This window comes from Vitis riparia, chromosome 5 (genome assembly GCF_004353265.1).
Source record: "Vitis riparia cultivar Riparia Gloire de Montpellier isolate 1030 chromosome 5, EGFV_Vit.rip_1.0, whole genome shotgun sequence".
In the NCBI taxonomy this organism is placed as follows: Eukaryota; Viridiplantae; Streptophyta; class Magnoliopsida; order Vitales; family Vitaceae; genus Vitis; species Vitis riparia.
The window spans coordinates 2,463,125-2,481,351 of record NC_048435.1 but is presented as its reverse complement, the minus strand read 5'-3'; the positions used below and the strand labels follow the sequence as shown (position 1 = coordinate 2,481,351).

The following is an 18,227-nucleotide window of genomic DNA, read 5'->3' as shown; positions in this document are numbered from 1 at the left end:
GTCACTATCAAGAAGAAAAAGTTAAATAATTGAAAATAAATTATTTTTGGTACAAAGTTTCAAAACACCTTTTTTATAATTTATAGATATTAATTAAACTTTTAAGCTTATATAGTTTAAAACTTGAAAGTTGAAAGTGTCCTCCCACGTAGGCACATGTAAAAAATAAAAATTTAAAAAAAATCAACTTTTTGAAAGAATAATTTTGTTATTATTTAACACACCTTGGAATTTTAATTTAAATTAATTTCTCTTTTTTTTCATTTTTCAATATATTCTTAAGAAAAAAAAAAAAAAGAAGCCGAAATTCTCTTTGGAAAATTGAATGCATATAGAACTATGGGAGCAAGCTTCATATTACGAAATTTCACGAATTCTCACTCTCCATTGCCAAAACCTTCCTCTAGGGTTTCATCCTCTCCGATTCATGCTCTGATCCAAATCTCTCCTTCAATATTTGGCCTTTTTTCCTTCCTTCTTCACACAATTTTATTTTATTTTTTGGTTCAATTTGGGGTTAATTGACCTACTTTTTCTCGTCTCAAAACCCTAATTTTCAAAACCCACATGCTAAATTTTCTTCAGAATGGCTGTTCCTAGAATGGGTTACTTTTTTCTAGGGTTTTTGAATTTTGGGTCAATCAATGGGTGCCCTAACTAGCAATCGTAAGCGCGGTGACGAATGTTTCACCTTGAATCATACGTTCTTGTCTCCGTATCCTCAAGATTTGGACCGTAGAATCGATTCTCACATTTCCAAGAAGCCTAGGCTTTCATCTATGCCACAGACCCCGGACCCTGCCGTTTCGTCGAGAAGTACTGCTTCAAGAATTCAGCGGTACCCCGAGCCGACGGCGAAGTTGCGTAGGGAAGTTCATGCCCCGTGTAGAGTGGTCAAATTCGGATTTGCAGCGAGTTCGAATCGGGAGTCGAGGGTAAGGATTGGTGAGGTCGACGAGAAGGTAGGTTTGAGTAACGTTATGGGGAATGTTCTTAGCTCTCAATATGAAAAGGCAAAAAATACTGCAATTCAAGCGTTACGGTACTTCAGGAAGGATAAGGAGGTGATTGATGTGGAAAATGAGCGAGGTGAAGATTTAGCGTCGGAAGATTCAAGTATAGAAGAGATTGAGGCTGTGGAAGATGGGCGAGAAGGGCGGTCTGTGGTTTCAGATGAGAGGTCACGGGGGGCTGATGGGGCGGCTGTTCCCGATATCCAGGAATTGGAAACAAAAAATTTCAACCGGCGGCTTTGGCAGTCTTCTTCTTCTGGGGTTACGGAATTGAGCAATGTTAATTTGAAGATGTTGGATTCATTGACACTGCGTGAGACGGATGTTGAGTTAGGAGTGCTTCCGCACAAAAAGTGGTTGGATTCTGCTGAGAAACGGAATTCCAAATTGAGAGATTTGAGTGTTCAAATTAAGTTTTGGAGGCTCAACGATCTTCATTGCATGCATTGCGTCCTGCAAAGAAACCAGAGGAGGTGAAATGTTCTTTCTTGCCTTCCTTTTCTAGGAGTCGTGGCTATAATTACAATAGGTAGTGGTGCTTAATTTTTGTGCCCTAAAAGTTATCAGTTAATTTTCAGGAGGTACCTAGAGAACCTTTCCTCCCTCTTACACAGGAGGAAGAGGCTGAGGTTGATCGTGCCTTATCTTCCATAAATAGGTATGGCGTGATATATAAGTCATTGGCTCTTGAAAGGGGTATTATACAAATATAAACATTGTTGGGCTTCACTTTTACAGGAGGAAGGTATTGGTCACCCATGAGAACTCCAACATTGAGATTACAGGAGAAATATTGCAATGCCTTCAACCCACTGCATGGTTGAACGATGAGGTGGTTCTTTGGGTTGTAGTTGCTTAATTTTTCTGTGAATTTTGAAAAAGTAGAGAGCTTTGTGATCTCTTAAAACATGTGAATGCTGCTTGCAGACCTAGTTGGATCAACTGGTTAACTTGTAAACCGGTTTCTTAGACAGGAATGTGCTTTCTTCTTTTGTAGGTCATAAATGTGTACCTCGAGTTACTGAAAGAGAGAGAAAAGAGAGAACCGAAAAAGTTTTTGAAATGTCATTTCTTCAACACATTCTTTTATAAAAAGGTTAGTTACTTGTTCTTTTATGGAAAGCTGTTGTACCATCACACTTAGCTTTATATACCATGCATTTACTTAGAACATTGTTGGCCCATTGCTCATCCATTTACTAGCAACCAGAGTCTAAAATCTTGTTTCCATATTTGTTGATCTTTGCTCATATCATTAATTTGCTTGTGTTTCAATTATCTAATTAAGTACTGATTTGCAGTTAATAGATTTTGCTGGTATTGACTGCTTTATACTTAGAGTCCATCTGGAAGTGATTCTGAATAAAGCACTTTTAGTTTGTAGCACTTTCATCACAAGGGATTTTAAGAAGAATTACTTCCATGTTTGGCAATAAACAACCAAAAAAAAGTGCTTTGACAGTAGTTTTTTTTAATAAGTAAGAGATTGTATTAAAGAGGAAAAAGCGCATGAGAGTACACCTAGGGCATACAATGAGCTAGAAAAACAAAAACAAAAGAACAAGAGGGGAAACAAAAACAGGTCGCACCCTCAAGAAGAACCCAACCAATCTACACAATCAACTAAGGACAAAGAATACCATGAATGTACACCCGAATCCACAAAGCAATTTTGTAAAAGAAAGAACTTTTAAGACTTTGATTTGACATCTCCACATTCGGTTTCTTTCCTTCCAAATAATCTAAAATATACATAAAGGGGTTGCTCTCCAAGCCTTCCTACACTTTCTTCCCATAGAAAAACCTAGCCACCCTGGGAGGGTGTCCCGAACTGAGCTGAAAATAACCCATTGGACCCCCTTAAAAAAAACCTCTTTTCGTCCTATGCGAAAGCACTCTATTGGGCTGACACTGACACTGAGAGACGAAAGCTAGGGGAGCGAATGCAGTCCGGGGGGGACCACCACGGCTCCTCTCTTCTCTAGAATCCATACATCCCTAAGGAGAACACTAACTGTCATAAGACCTTTGCCTTAACACAATGAAGGAGGACGTAGTCAATAGTTTCTGAATCCTCTTTGCAAAGTGCACACTTGTTGACTAGTGACCAACCTCTTTTTTGAAGCTAGTCCAAAGTCAACACCTTCCCTTAACAAACTTCCCAAGCAAAAAATCTCACTTTAGAGGGGACCCGAGGATTGCATATAATCCCTACCGGAAAATGGGTAGCACAATCTGGTTCCTACAACACATGGAGAGCTCTTACAGAAAAACTTCCTTTGCTATCACTCTTCTAAACCACTTTATCCTTTTGCTCCCTATTCATCGAGTGGCCTTACAATTTCAAAAGGTACCTCTCCACAAAATCCAACTCCCAATCATTAAGATTCCTAACAAAATGGAAGTTTCAAATCCCTCCCCCTCCCTTTGCTCCCACAAATCAGCCACTCACGTCTCTTTTGCCTTGGATAAAGCATACAAATTAGGGAACAACTCTTTTAAAGGCTCTTAACTACACCATCTATCTCTCAAAAACTTCACTATCTTCCCATCTCCAATAGCATGGCACACATTAGAGCTGAAGAGGTCCCACTCCTTACTTATAGCTTTCCAAAAGCCAACCCAAAAAGGGTTTCTCACCTTACAAGACCGCCATCCTCCTTCTTCCTCCCCATACTTTCCCTTGATGACCTTCTTGCAAAGCGAATCCCTATCACTTGCATATCGCCAACACCATTTACAGAGAATAACTTTATTCATCAAAGAGAGCGAACAAACACCGAGTCTACCTTTCTCCTTTGCACTACAAATGGATGACTACTTCACTAAGTGGGGTTTGTTCTCCAATGCTCCTCCTCCCCAAAGCTAAGTGGGGTTTGTGGTTTGACAATAGTTTTGTAATGTGTTATTCTTTAGATTTGCAAAAGTTTGTCAAACACCTAATTTCTGCAAGGAAGCATTTCCAAGTGTTTGGAAGCACTTTTTAGCCTTTTCTAAATCGCTTCCAAACATATTCTTATAATCCTTCTTTAGGTTATATTTTCCCGATGGTAATTCGATAGTCATCATATTTGTTATCAACTTCTATTTGAATTTCATTCTACCTTCTTTTTCTTTTTTCACCAATCAGAGTTGGATTGCTCATTTTGTTGTTTATGTATGATTTTGGAAATTCATATCTGTTAGTGATATTTGAAATACTGTTTTCTGTTCCACATTTACTTATCTCAGGTTTCTGTTTGGTCTTTGGTTTGTATAATTTAAGTTTGGTGGTGTTGATATCATGATCCTCTTTTCCTGAATGGTGTTCCCAGTTAATAAGTGGGAGGAATTCCTACGACTATAAATCTGTTAGAAGATGGACTACCCAAAGGAAGTTGGGATACAGCCTTAGTGAATGTGACAAAGTAAAGTCATTGTACCCTTCCCTTTTTGTCCTTTGTGATGACCATTACTTTTGCTTTATTGCACATTGATCTCTCATATTTGATTTTGTTAATAACATCAGATATTTGTCCCCATCCATCAAGAGATACATTGGTGCTTAGCGGTTATCATAACAGGATAAGAAGTTCCAGTATCTTGATTCACTCAAAGGAATGGATACCCGAGTGCTGAAAGTATTGGTATGCTTTTCTCAGTTTTATGGTTATGTCACATTGAGCCTAAATTTATGATTTTGAGATGCATGCAATGAATCCTAAGAGTAGTCCATAGACTGTGGCTTTGGTTTTTTGTGGTCACACAATTCTTCGTTGTGTAGTCTCCTTTTATTCTGGAGAGGATTATTCGACATTCCTAATAACAACTAGCAAGGGATTCCCTCTGTTAAATGAACTCCTGATTCCAAAAGCAATGTCTGTTTTTTTATTCATTCAGTGATACCCTTTTGATAATCCAAAGGAAACTCTAGTCTACTTGCTCCAAAACCAGTTCACTTTTGAGCACATGTAATGTACTGAATGAGTGAGACCACTCATAGATTAGTTTTCAGCTTTCAATATGGTTATCAAACAATCCATGTATTTTAAATGTTAAGCCTATCAAGGAGCAATTGAATGAGTTGAATTGGAACATCAGTTCTGTTATTGGCATTTGACTATTTGCTGCTGACTTTGAATCTGTGAAATACATTCACAGGCCCAGATCTGCATGAGTAGTCATTATATTATCTACCTTTCTAATTTGATATTTGCAAAATAATTAAACTCTGGCAACACATTCTAAGAAAGCTCTCTTGTCCACAGAACCACCTCAGTTGTTGAGTTTGGCTGGTAAATGGTCCAAGGAAAGATGAGTTAAGTTAATACTTGTCCATTTGTCTGGGCCAAGCTCAAGAACAAGAGATAGAAATTGAGCCCAGTTCAACCTGAGTTGGGCATTGCTCCTGAATGACTGAGTTGAGCTTGAAACGTGACTATCCAGTTTGGTGCATTCACAGCTATAGATTACTTGAATTGGTTTCAAGACATGCAGATTTGATCTTATGGTTGAGATAAGTCACTGTCATATTGTAATAAAGATGGACCATCTTGTGCATTTTAGGTTGTTTTCTTTTTATCCAAGAAGATCAATATATTGCTGTTGTGAAAGTCATGCTTATATTGATTTGCTAATATGCCAGGCTAGATACTATGTGGATGAAGTGAAGGACAAGAGTGAGAAGGACATTGACCTGAGTTCTTGGGAGCAAGAATACGTAGAAGACCTTCCTGAACAGAAGAATGGGTGTGTATATTTTCTTTTTCTTTTTCTTTTTTTTTTAATTTTTATTTTTTTGTTGCCCTTCAGAATCACTTCACAAAGGAATTTCCTTTTTGGTAACTTATTGCAATATGCAAATAAACATTTGAATGATGAAACATGCTGTAAGATCATGACTAAGAGAGTCTACCTAAAAAGAAAGAAGAGAAGAAATATCATGTTGTGTAAACTCATGGATTTGCTCATGCTCCTTTCCTGCTTCTATCCTCTTGCCAGCTATCATACAAAATTTGATTGTGGTTCAAAGAAACGTTTGGAATTTCAGAAACAACAGGGGTCTTGGATGTTCAATGAATAAATAGAAATACAAGTCACTTTTTTGTGTTTCATGGAGACAAATCACATAGTTCTGTGAGGAGGCATTGTTGAAATCACAAATGGAATGTGATGAACTGATTCAATCTCAACAGAGGATCAAATTCCAATTACTCTGCGGATTTTTTTATTTATCTTTGTACATATGATGACGCTGTTGACAAGTTTACTGTTTACTGTTGCATTTTCATAGGGGCTCCTTCCTTTAAAGAACATAAATAAGCCGGTAATTGCATTGTTTTTTAGCTTTTCATCTTTCACTATCAATTATGTAGATAGAGTGGGAAATTGTTTTTAATAATAGGATGAGGAAATGATATTCAAGTGCACGGTGCTTTCTTAAAACTCAATTCTGGTAGTGTAGATTGTTTTCTGATTATTAGGTTATATTCAATTGTTCTTTTCCCTAATCAGGTACGACTGTGGCATGTTCATGATCAAATATGCTGATTTCTATAGCAGAGGCATAGAGCTCTGTTTCAACCAGGTAATGCACATAATGCTGCTCATGCATGGAGAAATATATGTATATCCTTGTATCCTTTTTTTTCTGTGTTAAGACATCTTCCTCTTATTTAGTCTCCAATGCGCCTATAAACTTCCCATGTGTTACTTGAACTGTCAAACATAGAGATTCATTACACATCTGATAGTGACGATCTGCCTATTCCAAAATATAGAATCAAGGGGCGAAATGGAGGGTGAGAAATGAATAAGAGAGTTTTCTGCAACTGCCACTATATTTTTTGTGCAGTTTTTTTACCTATCAATCAATAAAGAAATAAATTTTGTGTATGGTTTCTTGTTATTCATCCAATAATTTTTCCTTATATTAATCCTTTGAAGGATTTTGATTTCAAATCATAGCATGTGATCACCCCAATTTCATCATCTGTAAGTTATTTATCAAAAATCAATCGTAGTAAGTGAATTGCCCCGTGTGTTTGCATAGACCATTCGTTATGAAGCCCCTTTGATGTGATGGGGTTCAAACCTCAAAAAGTGCAGAAAGAATGGAGCCATTTGATTCCCATGGATATCCAAATGCTTTCTTCGTAACTGTAACTTCTTAATCCAATAGAATATTGTGAAATGTGTCTTCAACAATCAGATTGTTAAGATCAATCTCATCTTGCTGGATGAGTCAGAAGGATTTCTAGTACTAGTCATCAACTGATCCTGTTTATTTTTCCTTGTAGGAACACATGCCCTATTTTCGGTTGAGGACTGCTAAGGAGATTTTAAAATTGAAAGCCGATTAATCATGTTATTCTGGCTATATGAATACCTTGTAGTAATCCCTCATTATTTTGAAGACGGTTCTGCACTGAAGGATGAGTGGTTTTGAAAAATTGATAATCCCATTTTGACAAGGATGGCTTCACTTTACCAAATCCTGAAGCAGTAGCCTTTGCAGGGGTTCTGGTTTGTTGGATTGGACAAATTGGTCAAGATTATCTTGTTGAGACAACCCAGGTAAGCTTTAATTAAAGTGTACGAGGCAGGATGGGAACTTGTATATACTACATATTAAGTGCCAGTATTGAGTTGTGAGACATTTTTTGTCAGTAGGGAGTTTTCTGAGTGTTGAGTTGTGTTAATTTTTAAGATGTGAGGGTCATTGTTTTTTCTTTTTCCTTCTACTGGGTGCATAGTGGCATCCCATAGCTTATTGCACCAGATTTTCATCAATTCATAAATGTACTGAGAGGTTTCTCCGTTTACTTCTTTTGGGAAAAAAGAGAAATACTTGTTTAGATTCTTGGAAATCTTCCTCTTCTGTTCTCATGGGATTCATAATGAGGTACTAGTTTTGTTTTCTGACACTTGCTTTGCTCAGTGTTAATAGTAAAATTTATATTATTGTGACACAGGAATGCGATTTGTCTGTGTTATGATTCTCACTGAATGTTGCTTAGTTGTCCCGTAGGTTCCTTCTTTTATTGAGGGAGCTTCGAAGGCTACTTTACACTTGTTAGAAGACTCGGTAAGCTCCTAACACTGAACTGTTTTGACCTCATTGGACTAAATTAGTGAGCTGAAACTTCCCAACATGTCTTTTATTGAGGCTGTGTTTGGGCCACTGCAGAAGGGGAATCTGTCCTCATCCTCGTTCATTCATAGACTGAAAACCCAAATTTAAACAAAAGGTGGGCCATCAGGTCTGCCTCAGTTTGAAGAATAAAATGTCTACAGGAAGGGGTTGAAAAGAATACACCCAGATGGGTTAGTACTCCTTGAGCTTTGCTTTGAATGCGCCGGGCTCAATGGTTTCAGCAGTTATCGTAGGGTTTTTCGTTACTACCAATCCTGATGGTAGATGGTCATGGGACCCATAACAATGCTAGTTGAAAACATGTATTCCTGGGAAAATGTGTGGGAGTTATTGAGAATTTATGGAAACATGTATTTCACTTTCTGTATCCCAAGAGAAATATCCTGTGAAATCAAATATCCAGTCACCACTAAACAACATCCAAATACACAAACCCATAAAAACCCTCCGCAAGAACCCACCAGACCCATCGCAAATATCACATTTGATCACATAACCATCACCAAAAACAAACTTGAAATTCCTTGCTGCAGTTGATCTAGCAAGAAGTCTGGATGTTTAACACCAATTTTAGCCCTGAGATGCAATTGAATTGAGCTACGCTGTGCTTCAGTGTTTTTCCCCAAATGACATAATCCCGACTCCCTACTTTTGCCACTGACCAAGAGCACAAAAGTAAATTCATTCAAATAAGAGCAAAATCACATGACTCTTTCAAAATTCAAAAGAATCACATGCAAAAAACAAATAAAACCTTTAAAAATATTTGACAAAACACTATAACAACAGGATACAGAGAAGAAACCAGAGATTACATGAAGGAGGGATCATGCAGTTGTTGAAATAAGAAGCAAGGCACGGCTTAACGGGGCACCCTTTTCCGGCTAAGAATCTCCTGCTCCTTTAGTCGATGCTGGAACCTGGCAAGGCGAGCTTGAAGACTAACCAGACCTGCTGCTTTGCGTGAGAGCACAAAGCTCAGCTGGGTAACGTAGTTGTCGATAAGACTGCCTGGTTGGTCTACTTCTGCTAACAGTTTCATTTCCTGGTATTCAACAACCATGCAGACTTAGCACTGGATTTGAATATTCAGATGGATGCCAAATGAAATGAAAAAGCAAACCCATCTCTTTCATGAAAGCTTGTTGTTTCTTAGGCATTGGCTCAAATAAAGTTCACACTTCCAAAAAAAAAAATTAAAGAACCTAATGGGGTTATCATATCTCCCACAGGTATTATATTCAGACATCCACAAGTATTAATGTTTTCAGGTATCCAGACATCCAATTGAATCTTGTTTGTTTGTTTCATTCTGTTTCAAATCATAAATCTATTCAAAAAGTATCAATCACCATAAAAAAACCATAAAAAGGTGAAAACGTGTCATTTCATGAAATTCTAAAGTATACCTTATGTGCCACAAAAACTGAAAACATTAGGATTTATTTTAAATAAGTGGATTTAGAGTTGATAAAGTTTACAAATATGCATGGAGGAAGCAACTCAGGAAGGTCAAACCTCAGAGAAAAAGAAGAAAAAATTCACTTACTTCACGAACAATCTCCATTGTATCTTCAATTTCTTTTCTATGAGCTGCAATGAGTGCCTCTTCTTCCTATAATATTCAAGCAGGATATAACATTATGGATGGGAACTGATTCTCGTAGAACTAAAAAACAATAATAAATGGAATAATAATTAACAAACCTCAAGTATAGCATTGATGTTCCCATCATTAGGAGGTTCAGGTTCATATTGCCTGGATACAACATTGTTTATATTAGAATTGCTGGTATTCTGCTGCTTTGAACTTGTGAAGGGCATATCTGTATTTCCACCTTCTTTCTTCAGCCAGTTTCCCAGCTTCTCTGATTTTTCTTCTCGTGGAACTTTTCTACGAGGTGGTGACACCTTTTGCACTTTCTCTTCTGTATCAACCGAGTTTTGGGAATATGATGAAGAGTACATTTTCTGACTTGTAGAACCAACAAAAGTATTTTTCATTTCAACCCTCTCCCTGTCTATTAGACCAGGAGCCACCGCACTTTCCTCCCGTGCATTGAAGGGGTAATTGGAAGAGAAGCTAGAGGGCTGTCTATCAAAATCAGCAGCATGGTTATATGAACTTTCTTTATCTGCAGTCCGTCGACCCATATCTGCTAATTTTACTTCTGGTTGTTGCTCATAAACATCCTCCACATCAACAGAAGCTGGCAAAGATGCTGCTGATGAAGATTCCTTATTAACAGGTGGCAATGAACTCACACCCTGATCCTTTTTTGCATTTCCACTCTTGGACAGACTTTTAACCCTGTTCACATAATAGTCATTTTTAGGTTGAAAGCATAAAGATAAACTTTTTCTGCAATAAAGCAACAGGAACAGGCATACCGATCAGCATATCTTAAAGTATTGAGTGTATGTTCACATGAACCTGCATTTGGAGAAATGCAAGAGATCATGACAGTTCTTGAGTTGCCAACAAAGGAATCACGAAGCACCTCTGTGAGTTTGCTTCCACGAAATGGAATATGGATCTGATCATTGTCAAGAGCACGAATGCACTCCTTCAGAGCCAAAAGGCTCTTATTGATTTCAGCTCCCTCAATCCTGCAATGAACCAAATAAATGGTATCTGAAAGACTGAAATTAAAACACTACCAAATCTTTATAGAAAAACATTCGACATGGTGATGGTCTGCAACTGCTGGACAAACCAGGTAGTAAACAAAAGAAAATGACTATCCAGGAAAAATTCCAGTTTTTGTAGAACTTCCCAGAAAACATTAGTGCAGAGCCACAAAGTCACATCCAACTCATAAAATGTAGCCCACTTTGGGTTGGCATGGCAACAGGCACTAGCACCCATAACAGCAGCCCAAACAAGAAACAACAATTGTATGGTTTAACATGGGCGTTTTGAACTTTTCAAGATCAGCTCAGATTGAAAAGAAAAATGATCTGACCCCAAAGCAACTAGCGTTAGGGTTGAAAAGCCACCCAAGCCAAAATCTCTCTGTCTTCAGAAGCATTTTAAGCAACCTTTCATGCATTTCAAATCCTAGAACACACATTCTAATATGGTGCTTCCATTGGATATATGCAGGTTCAATCAAAGATGAAAACTGTAAATTACACTAAACACTTTATTCTTGATTCAACCTGAAAAGCAATTCAAGCCTAGCACAGATTTACCATCTTGAGTCAGAGATCAAGATGAGACGGGCTGTTGGCATTTAAGATCAGCTCTTATGCTAGATCTTAGGTTGGCCTCCAACCACAAGTTGCAGTTCTAGTTGGTCCTGGAATGCCAATAAGCCAAATAGATGAATTTTACAAACCCCTCCATTTCTCTTGCTTATCTTAGAAGGGGGCTTGGGGTTGCAATCAGAGTTGGGGTGGGCTTAGGGCACCCAATTCTAACCTCAAGAGCCAATAACTAAAATATTGTATAACTAAATTATAGAATTCACTGTAGAACAAAAATGGCTGAAACACTAAGATATATTTTCACAATCTGATTACTATCTCCATGCAAGAAGCTTCAGACAGAAAAGTGTTAAAACTTAAGGAGATAATACCGAGTTTGTCGATCATTGTCTGTTGTGTCGGCACCTCTTTCACTACCAGCAAGATCGATAAAAGAAATCTTTCCCACAATCTTCCCACCCTTTGCCTCATTTCCGTCATTATTACGCTTGGAATCTTTTATTTCATTGTGCTTCTTAACAACAAGTTGTAGAATAGCATGTGACCTTGAAGATTCCTCATTGGCACCAGTAGAGCCTGTACTTCTTGCTGCATTTCCCCTCTCAATATACTCTTTCACAATCTGTACATCCAAAACTTCAAATTCTTGCAGTCCAACAATGCAAACTTGCTGCCTTCCATCTTCTCTCATACAAAGTTTCCTATTTAAGAACAATGAAAGAAGTCACTTGCCAATCAAGTATATTTGTGCACCCATCAAGTGTTCAAGCATTTATGAACTCTAGTAGACATAATATATATATATATATATATATCTAATGTACATATCTACCAAACATATTCATGATGCATTGCACACATGACACTTGAAGGTAAAACACCCGATTCAAAGCTTTACAAAATCATGGTGCAAAAAAACCAGGTGATATGATTAACAGAAATAAAATCTTCCTTCACATATACAGTTATACATATATACTAGCAGAAAAAGATAATGAATCCATGATGTGCAAGGGCACATGATGCTTGTTGTCAACCAAAACACAAGATGCTTCAGAACATCATGACAACATGACCAAAATACCCCTTGTAGCATGAATTACAGAATTTAACTCCATGCCCACTTGGATGTTTATCTCATGTGCCCACTCAAATATTCTAAGGTTTGCAAGAAACCATGAACATCAAAGACACTTGATCTTGTTGAATCCGAAACTTCACAAATCACAGAAATATTTTAACCCAATTGTGAAAAGTAAACATGAATGCTATAAATTTTCCATCATTTCTGTTCAAACAGGAATACTAACTTTCTATCGCTGAGAAGATCAAAGAGTTTTCCGCCATATATCTCAAAATAGCTTAGCCACAACTTAAACCTCTGATTCCGATAAGTTGGCTGATGCAACAATCTAACAAGATCTTCAGCAGCTCTGAGAGGTAAAGGTTGCATGGTAAACGTCTTACCACTACCTGAAATTAAATTAGTTGTAATTCAATTATCCACATCAGAGTCAGGGTCTGTTACACCTCAGGAACAGGCAGCAGACACAAAAAGATAAGAAGGTGAATATAAAAGGATGAATGCACACAATCCTCTAAATTACAGATTTGGTGCATTTTTATATTTCCCCATGTTTGGCCATTTGAATCTATTCTGTATGTATTGCAGTTCTCTATTCAATCCCACACAACCATTAATAGCCATAAACTATAGTAGCTTGGCAGAAATTTTTAACAAACCACCAGCCTTACCAAATTATTTACCTATTAATAGTAATCAATAAAGTTCATTATATTTCTCATTCACTCTACTCTTTGACAAAGGGATCCAATCAAAAAAAAAAAAAAAACTCTTTTACTACTTAGTCCTGTGACATATATGATACATCTACAAATAAATATCTTTGAGCAAGGACCGAAGAACACAGAAAAAGAAAAAAAGAAAGTTAATATATTTCAGCTTCTTAAAACCAACAGGCGTGAAGTGGAAAAACCATAGAAGGGGCGACATTATCCTGATTCCTGACCATTCAAATATGTAATGATGATGAGAGACCCCAAACTATGGTACATGGCAAAAGCGTAAGACAGAAAGAAGGATAGAATCATGCACACCTGTCTGACCATATGCAAAACAAGTTGCTTTTGTTCGCTGAAAAATAATAGGAATGATAGGCTCTACAGTAACCCGATATACCTGTTCAAAGTAAGCATGCAAAGCAATCAAATTCCTAATCTTACAAATCAACAGTCACAGAGCAAACAACCTCACTTGCAGAAAGCACAAAATGCCTCAAAACTAAATGAAATCTACAGAAAGAAAAAACAAATTATGAACAAATAATAGAGGATTAAATTGACATGAGCACAGGCTTCTGTGACTACTGTATATGCTAAGCAGAGCAAGTGGCAACCGCAATCTATGATAATGGTTACTTCATCACCTATCAGTAAAAAGTAAGCGTTACCTCATCATTAGTAACATGCTCATCCAGAACGGCATCAAAACAAAATTCATGCTTCTCCACATAAGCAGTCAAGTCCACCTTTCACATCATAAACCATATTTAGTTCTTCCAATAGACAGATCAAAGGTTAGACAAAAAAGAGTGCTAAAAGCCAGCACAATACATGTACACAGGAAAACTGAAATTAGACAACCTAATATCATGTCAGCATTAATATATCCTGTCATATAACTTTGAAGGATTTGAATATTATACTAGAGCTTAGAGGAATATACGAACCTTTAGCTTGGGTTCATGGACAGTGAGATAGGCATTATCAGATACAGTTACAATGTCATCCTCTTTCCGAGATAGCTCCTTCTTGTTTAAAGGTCTTTTGCGTACCTAGACATACCAGAACACATACATTCTATGGTTCTCAGAATAAAAGTTACAATAAAAGATTTTCTATTATTTTCAGGAGAATAATTGGATAGCTGCATTTTTTTTTCTGATAACCAAGCAAAAAAAAATATTAACAGTGCCTATTAAAAGAGAGGGCAATGAAGTAGATGGTTTGTATACAAGGGTGCCAAAGGTAAGATAGGTGCATATTTCCTGTTGTCATTCAAAAAAATTAAAATATAATAAAATAAAAAGGGTTTTAAAATGATATCCAAACACAACACAAATTATACAAACAGTTAACAGAGCATCAACCAATCAATGGTTCTCTAGTTCAGATACACTGAAATGGGAAAATTGCAAAAGAAAAAGAACTAGCCAACACTATTTCCCTTAAACATAAATTCTAATTTTCTAGGCCTCAAAACCCCAAATCCCCACAAAACCCTTGACCCAGAGAAAAGAGAAAAGAAATAAAAGAATAACAAAACAGATAATGCAAAATAGAATGACATACCACAACTTTAATCTTAGCCACATTATTTTCCTTGGTGTTCTCTTTTTCATTTGCCAGAAATCCAACTGAAGGATCTGCCTCTGTCTGCCCTTTCTGCTGCCTGCTGGTCATCACATTAAAGTCATTGTCAAATGCTCTCGTAGCACCAGGCATGAAAGGTGATGGCTCGAAGGGTTCTGATATAACGTGCTGAGAAGGGGATCAAAACAAAAACATGCTTTAACATAGGAAAAGGAAAAAAAATTGTAGAAAAAGCACCATCTTAATACAAACAGCACAATCTGTCAATCAAAATAAAAGGTATCAGGATCATAGTAATCAAAACTTTATTCAATGAAGGATGATATTAATCAAAAGAAAATAAAAATAAGTGATAATATAATCATGGATACCAAACAGGATCCCATGCAATTGAGAAATCATCCTAAGATATTGCATAAAGTAACCCCAACTGAGAATTATTATCTTCAAAGTCACAGTTGCAGACATCTTCTCCAAGGGAATGAGAAGATGGTTTCACTTTCCCTCCTCTCTTTCAGATTATATATTTAGTATGAGCAAGTGTTCTGTTCTTCCTTCATTTCAGCAGCATAGCACAGTGAATATCTTGTTACAAGAAGACAACCAAGTGTTGTTCTTCCTGACGTTCTGCAACATATCATTAGCATTGAGCTTGACTGAAGATGCTGGCCAAATGCAGGCTGACCAATCCCATTTTTTCCATACATGAAAATCCAAAAGGAAGTGAGGAAAGAAACAGCCTGAATAAAAGACACTTGACATAAACAAACATTGGATTCAAGCAACCTCACCGACAGAACCCTGAAATCTAAAATTCAATAGACCCCAAAGAGAGCAATGCCAAATCCAAGATGAAGTACTTTTCAGGCACAATTAAAACATATAATAAATAAATGAAACATAGGGAAAAAAAAATTGAGTCAGCCAAAAACATTTCAAAATGTGTTTCATTGCTGGGAACCATCCCAAAATTTCCTGAGATGGCTCTAAATCCTAAAACAGGGTTCTTTGTCCCAGCATTAGAATCCACTCCCATCTCACTATAAAAGCTCTGAAATATAGGATTCTCTGAGACTTTGAAACCCATCTCACAATGTTGTGAAACCTATCCCAGGTCCCCAGGATTGCCAACAGTTAAAAATATCATTTCTTAAAGTAAACGATCAGATGATCCAATAATGGGATTCAATGTTTCTTTCAGAACAAGAAAGGTCAACCAATTAATTCATCCTAACTCCCAATCTAAGCAATGAGACTCAAATATAAACCTAATGACTATGAGACTCGAATCCAAATAAGTATAAATTAATTCACTTTAAAAAGCAAAGATTTTTTTTATAAGTAAAGCAATTGTACTAAAAGCGCCTAAAGTATTTAAAAATGAGAAATGGAGCAATCTTGGACAATATGACCAAAGAAGTGAAATGAAGCCTAAGTGATTGGCATTGTTTCATTGAAAAATAGGTTTCAAGTTTCAACACAGCACTATAGATAAAACACTAGAATAAAGTTTTCAATGGATTGCATCATTTAAACTTCATTCAATTGGTCAATCTAAAATATCCTGCCCAACAAGGTGTGATGGACTATAAAGAGATGTACCTCAGATAGGAGTTCTGTATCATCCATAGCATGAAGATCCAAAAGCCCAGCTCCAAAATCCCCCCTAAATTCAGGAGAATAAAAACCCTCTGATGCAACCACTCCTGAAGTTTGGGCAGTAGGAGTGTATGGCTCAGAACCAGATTCCCCGTTAAAATTAAGGTTCCTCATCAATTTGAAAAGCCTCTGTTTCTCTTCAGCAGACTGTGCTCCATAACCCTTAAAAATAGAAAATCTCTCCCATCATCTCATGATTCCAATGAAGAATGTACAAGAACCATTCGGAATTAATTTTATAGTAACAAGATAACACAAAAATTATGAAGAAACATTACTTTAGAGACTGCTAAGCATATAAAAACAATGACGCTCCCTGAGGGCCTCTTTGGATGCACTTTCAAAAACATGTTATCTGATTTTTGAAGGAAAAGAAATGGATGAAAAAGAAAATCTGTTGGTGACAATTTGTTCACAAACAAAATTAAAATAAGAGCAACCATATAAAGAGAAATCCAAAAACAAAATGGCAAGGCAAAAATAAGCACTGGAGAAGGAACCAAAATTTGTGGATTTGCGTTCCTTATCCCATCCCATGTCACTTCATTCCAACCTTGGAAGTGTGAGACCATGGAAAGTGTAAAATGATTATTAAACTGATAATATACCGTAAGATACAAATTAGAAAAGGGAGAAATATCTACTAGAAAGAAGTCATAAATCTCAGATAGCATTGAAAGGTAAAGAAACTGAGCAATGTATAGGCAATAAAATAATACCTGCATGAGAAGATTGGGGAGGAGACGATGATCAATTCCGGTGGAAGCCAATGGAGAGGCCAGATGCTGCAATCCGGCGGACTGGAGCCATCGCGCCATGACTGCATCCCCAGCGTCGCTCGCAGGACCTGCATTGTGCAGAGTCCCGCCGCCGGGGTGATCATACAGAGCAGTCGCCGCAGCATTGCTCTGTTGCATCTGGCCACCCATGTGGCGCTGAGATCGTCTTTGCGGAGCCAATTTCAAGATCTATTAATCAACGCTTCAAACACAAAACACAACCACAATCAAATCACAAGATCCCCAATTCAACCAAAACAAAAAAAAACCTAAATTCACTGATCCGTCTCCAGTCTACTCACAATGCAGCGAAAAATCAAATTCGAAGCAAAACATGTAACACGGTTCCCCGGCTGCTTCCGCCCCCGATGAATATCAATCTCGAATTCAATCGTACCTGATCGAGAAACCCAAAACCAATATCGAATTCCCGATTCAATAAACCCAACCACAGAAATCAAACCTCGGGCAAAGAAATTAAAATTGCAAACATAGCGAAAAGCATACCAGATTCAGTTCCAAATCAATGTTTGGCTCGAACAAGATCTACCCGGTGGAGTTGAATTTCCGATCAGATCTGAAACATAGAGAAAATGTAAAACCCTAATTTGGATTGAATGAAGAAGAGAAAAAGGGGGTATTGGTTATAATCTTTTGTTCCCCCTCTCTCTCTCTTGTAAATTTCTGGATGCTCCACGCGAGTATACACCTTCATATATAATAATTTAATACTCCCTCAAATAAAAAGACAGATATTTCATATTTCATATTTATTGGTGGATTTATATATATATTTCAAATTTGGCTAACGGATATTTTTCAAATTTATGAAATGACTATTGTATCCTCTACCTATTTCTAATTTTCCATGCTACCCTCCCGTATGGAGTGGGCCCGTTTCATAATCATTTGGTCACGGACTATCAAATTTTACAGTAAAATTGTCACATCTTTTTTTTTTCTTTAAGTAAAATCGAAATATGTCACACCATGACTAAGATTATAGTTTAATAATTCTTATTTTTGGATTCATATCCA

The 18,227-nt window shown here is 37.0% G+C and overlaps 1 protein-coding gene and 1 pseudogene across 2 annotated transcripts; one reads left to right on the top strand and one right to left on the bottom strand.

Moving 5' to 3' along the window:
• Positions 1–473: 473 nt before the first annotated feature.
• Positions 474–7,963, top strand: LOC117914412 (annotated as a pseudogene).
• Positions 7,964–8,469: 506 nt separating this feature from the next.
• On the bottom strand, positions 8,470–17,875 carry LOC117914411 (kinesin-like protein KIN-13A). Of its 2 annotated transcripts, XM_034829762.1 has the most exons (15): positions 17,697–17,875; positions 17,492–17,586; positions 17,130–17,391; positions 16,354–16,572; positions 14,731–14,919; positions 14,109–14,213; positions 13,830–13,907; positions 13,477–13,558; positions 12,669–12,831; positions 11,730–12,059; positions 10,540–10,758; positions 9,856–10,459; positions 9,698–9,763; positions 8,964–9,193; positions 8,470–8,805 (listed from the first exon to the last, which is right to left on the bottom strand). In XM_034829762.1, exons 3-14 carry the CDS (start codon positions 17,337–17,339, stop codon positions 9,011–9,013), a joined length of 2,448 nt encoding a protein of 815 aa, XP_034685653.1. In that variant the 5' UTR covers positions 17,340–17,391; positions 17,492–17,586; positions 17,697–17,875; the 3' UTR covers positions 8,470–8,805; positions 8,964–9,010. The 2 variants fall into 2 exon arrangements, with proteins under 2 accessions (XP_034685653.1, XP_034685652.1); XM_034829761.1 differs by lacking the exon at positions 8,470–8,805 and having other exon boundaries at positions 8,807–9,193.
• Between the last annotated feature and the right edge of the window lie 352 nt (positions 17,876–18,227).

Bases quoted from the DNA above. Each gene is read 5' to 3' on its own strand.
- LOC117914411 (XM_034829762.1), bottom strand. From the start codon at position 17,339: ATGGGTGGCCAGATGCAACAGAGCAATGCTGCGGCGACTGCTCTGTAT. The intron at 14,920-16,353 runs GTACATCTCTTT...TCCCCTTCTCAG, and splicing joins ATACAGAACTCCTATCTGAG to CACGTTATATCAGAACCCTT. The intron at 12,060-12,668 runs GTTAGTATTCCT...GTTCTTAAATAG, and splicing joins GATCTTCTCAGCGATAGAAA to GAAACTTTGTATGAGAGAAG.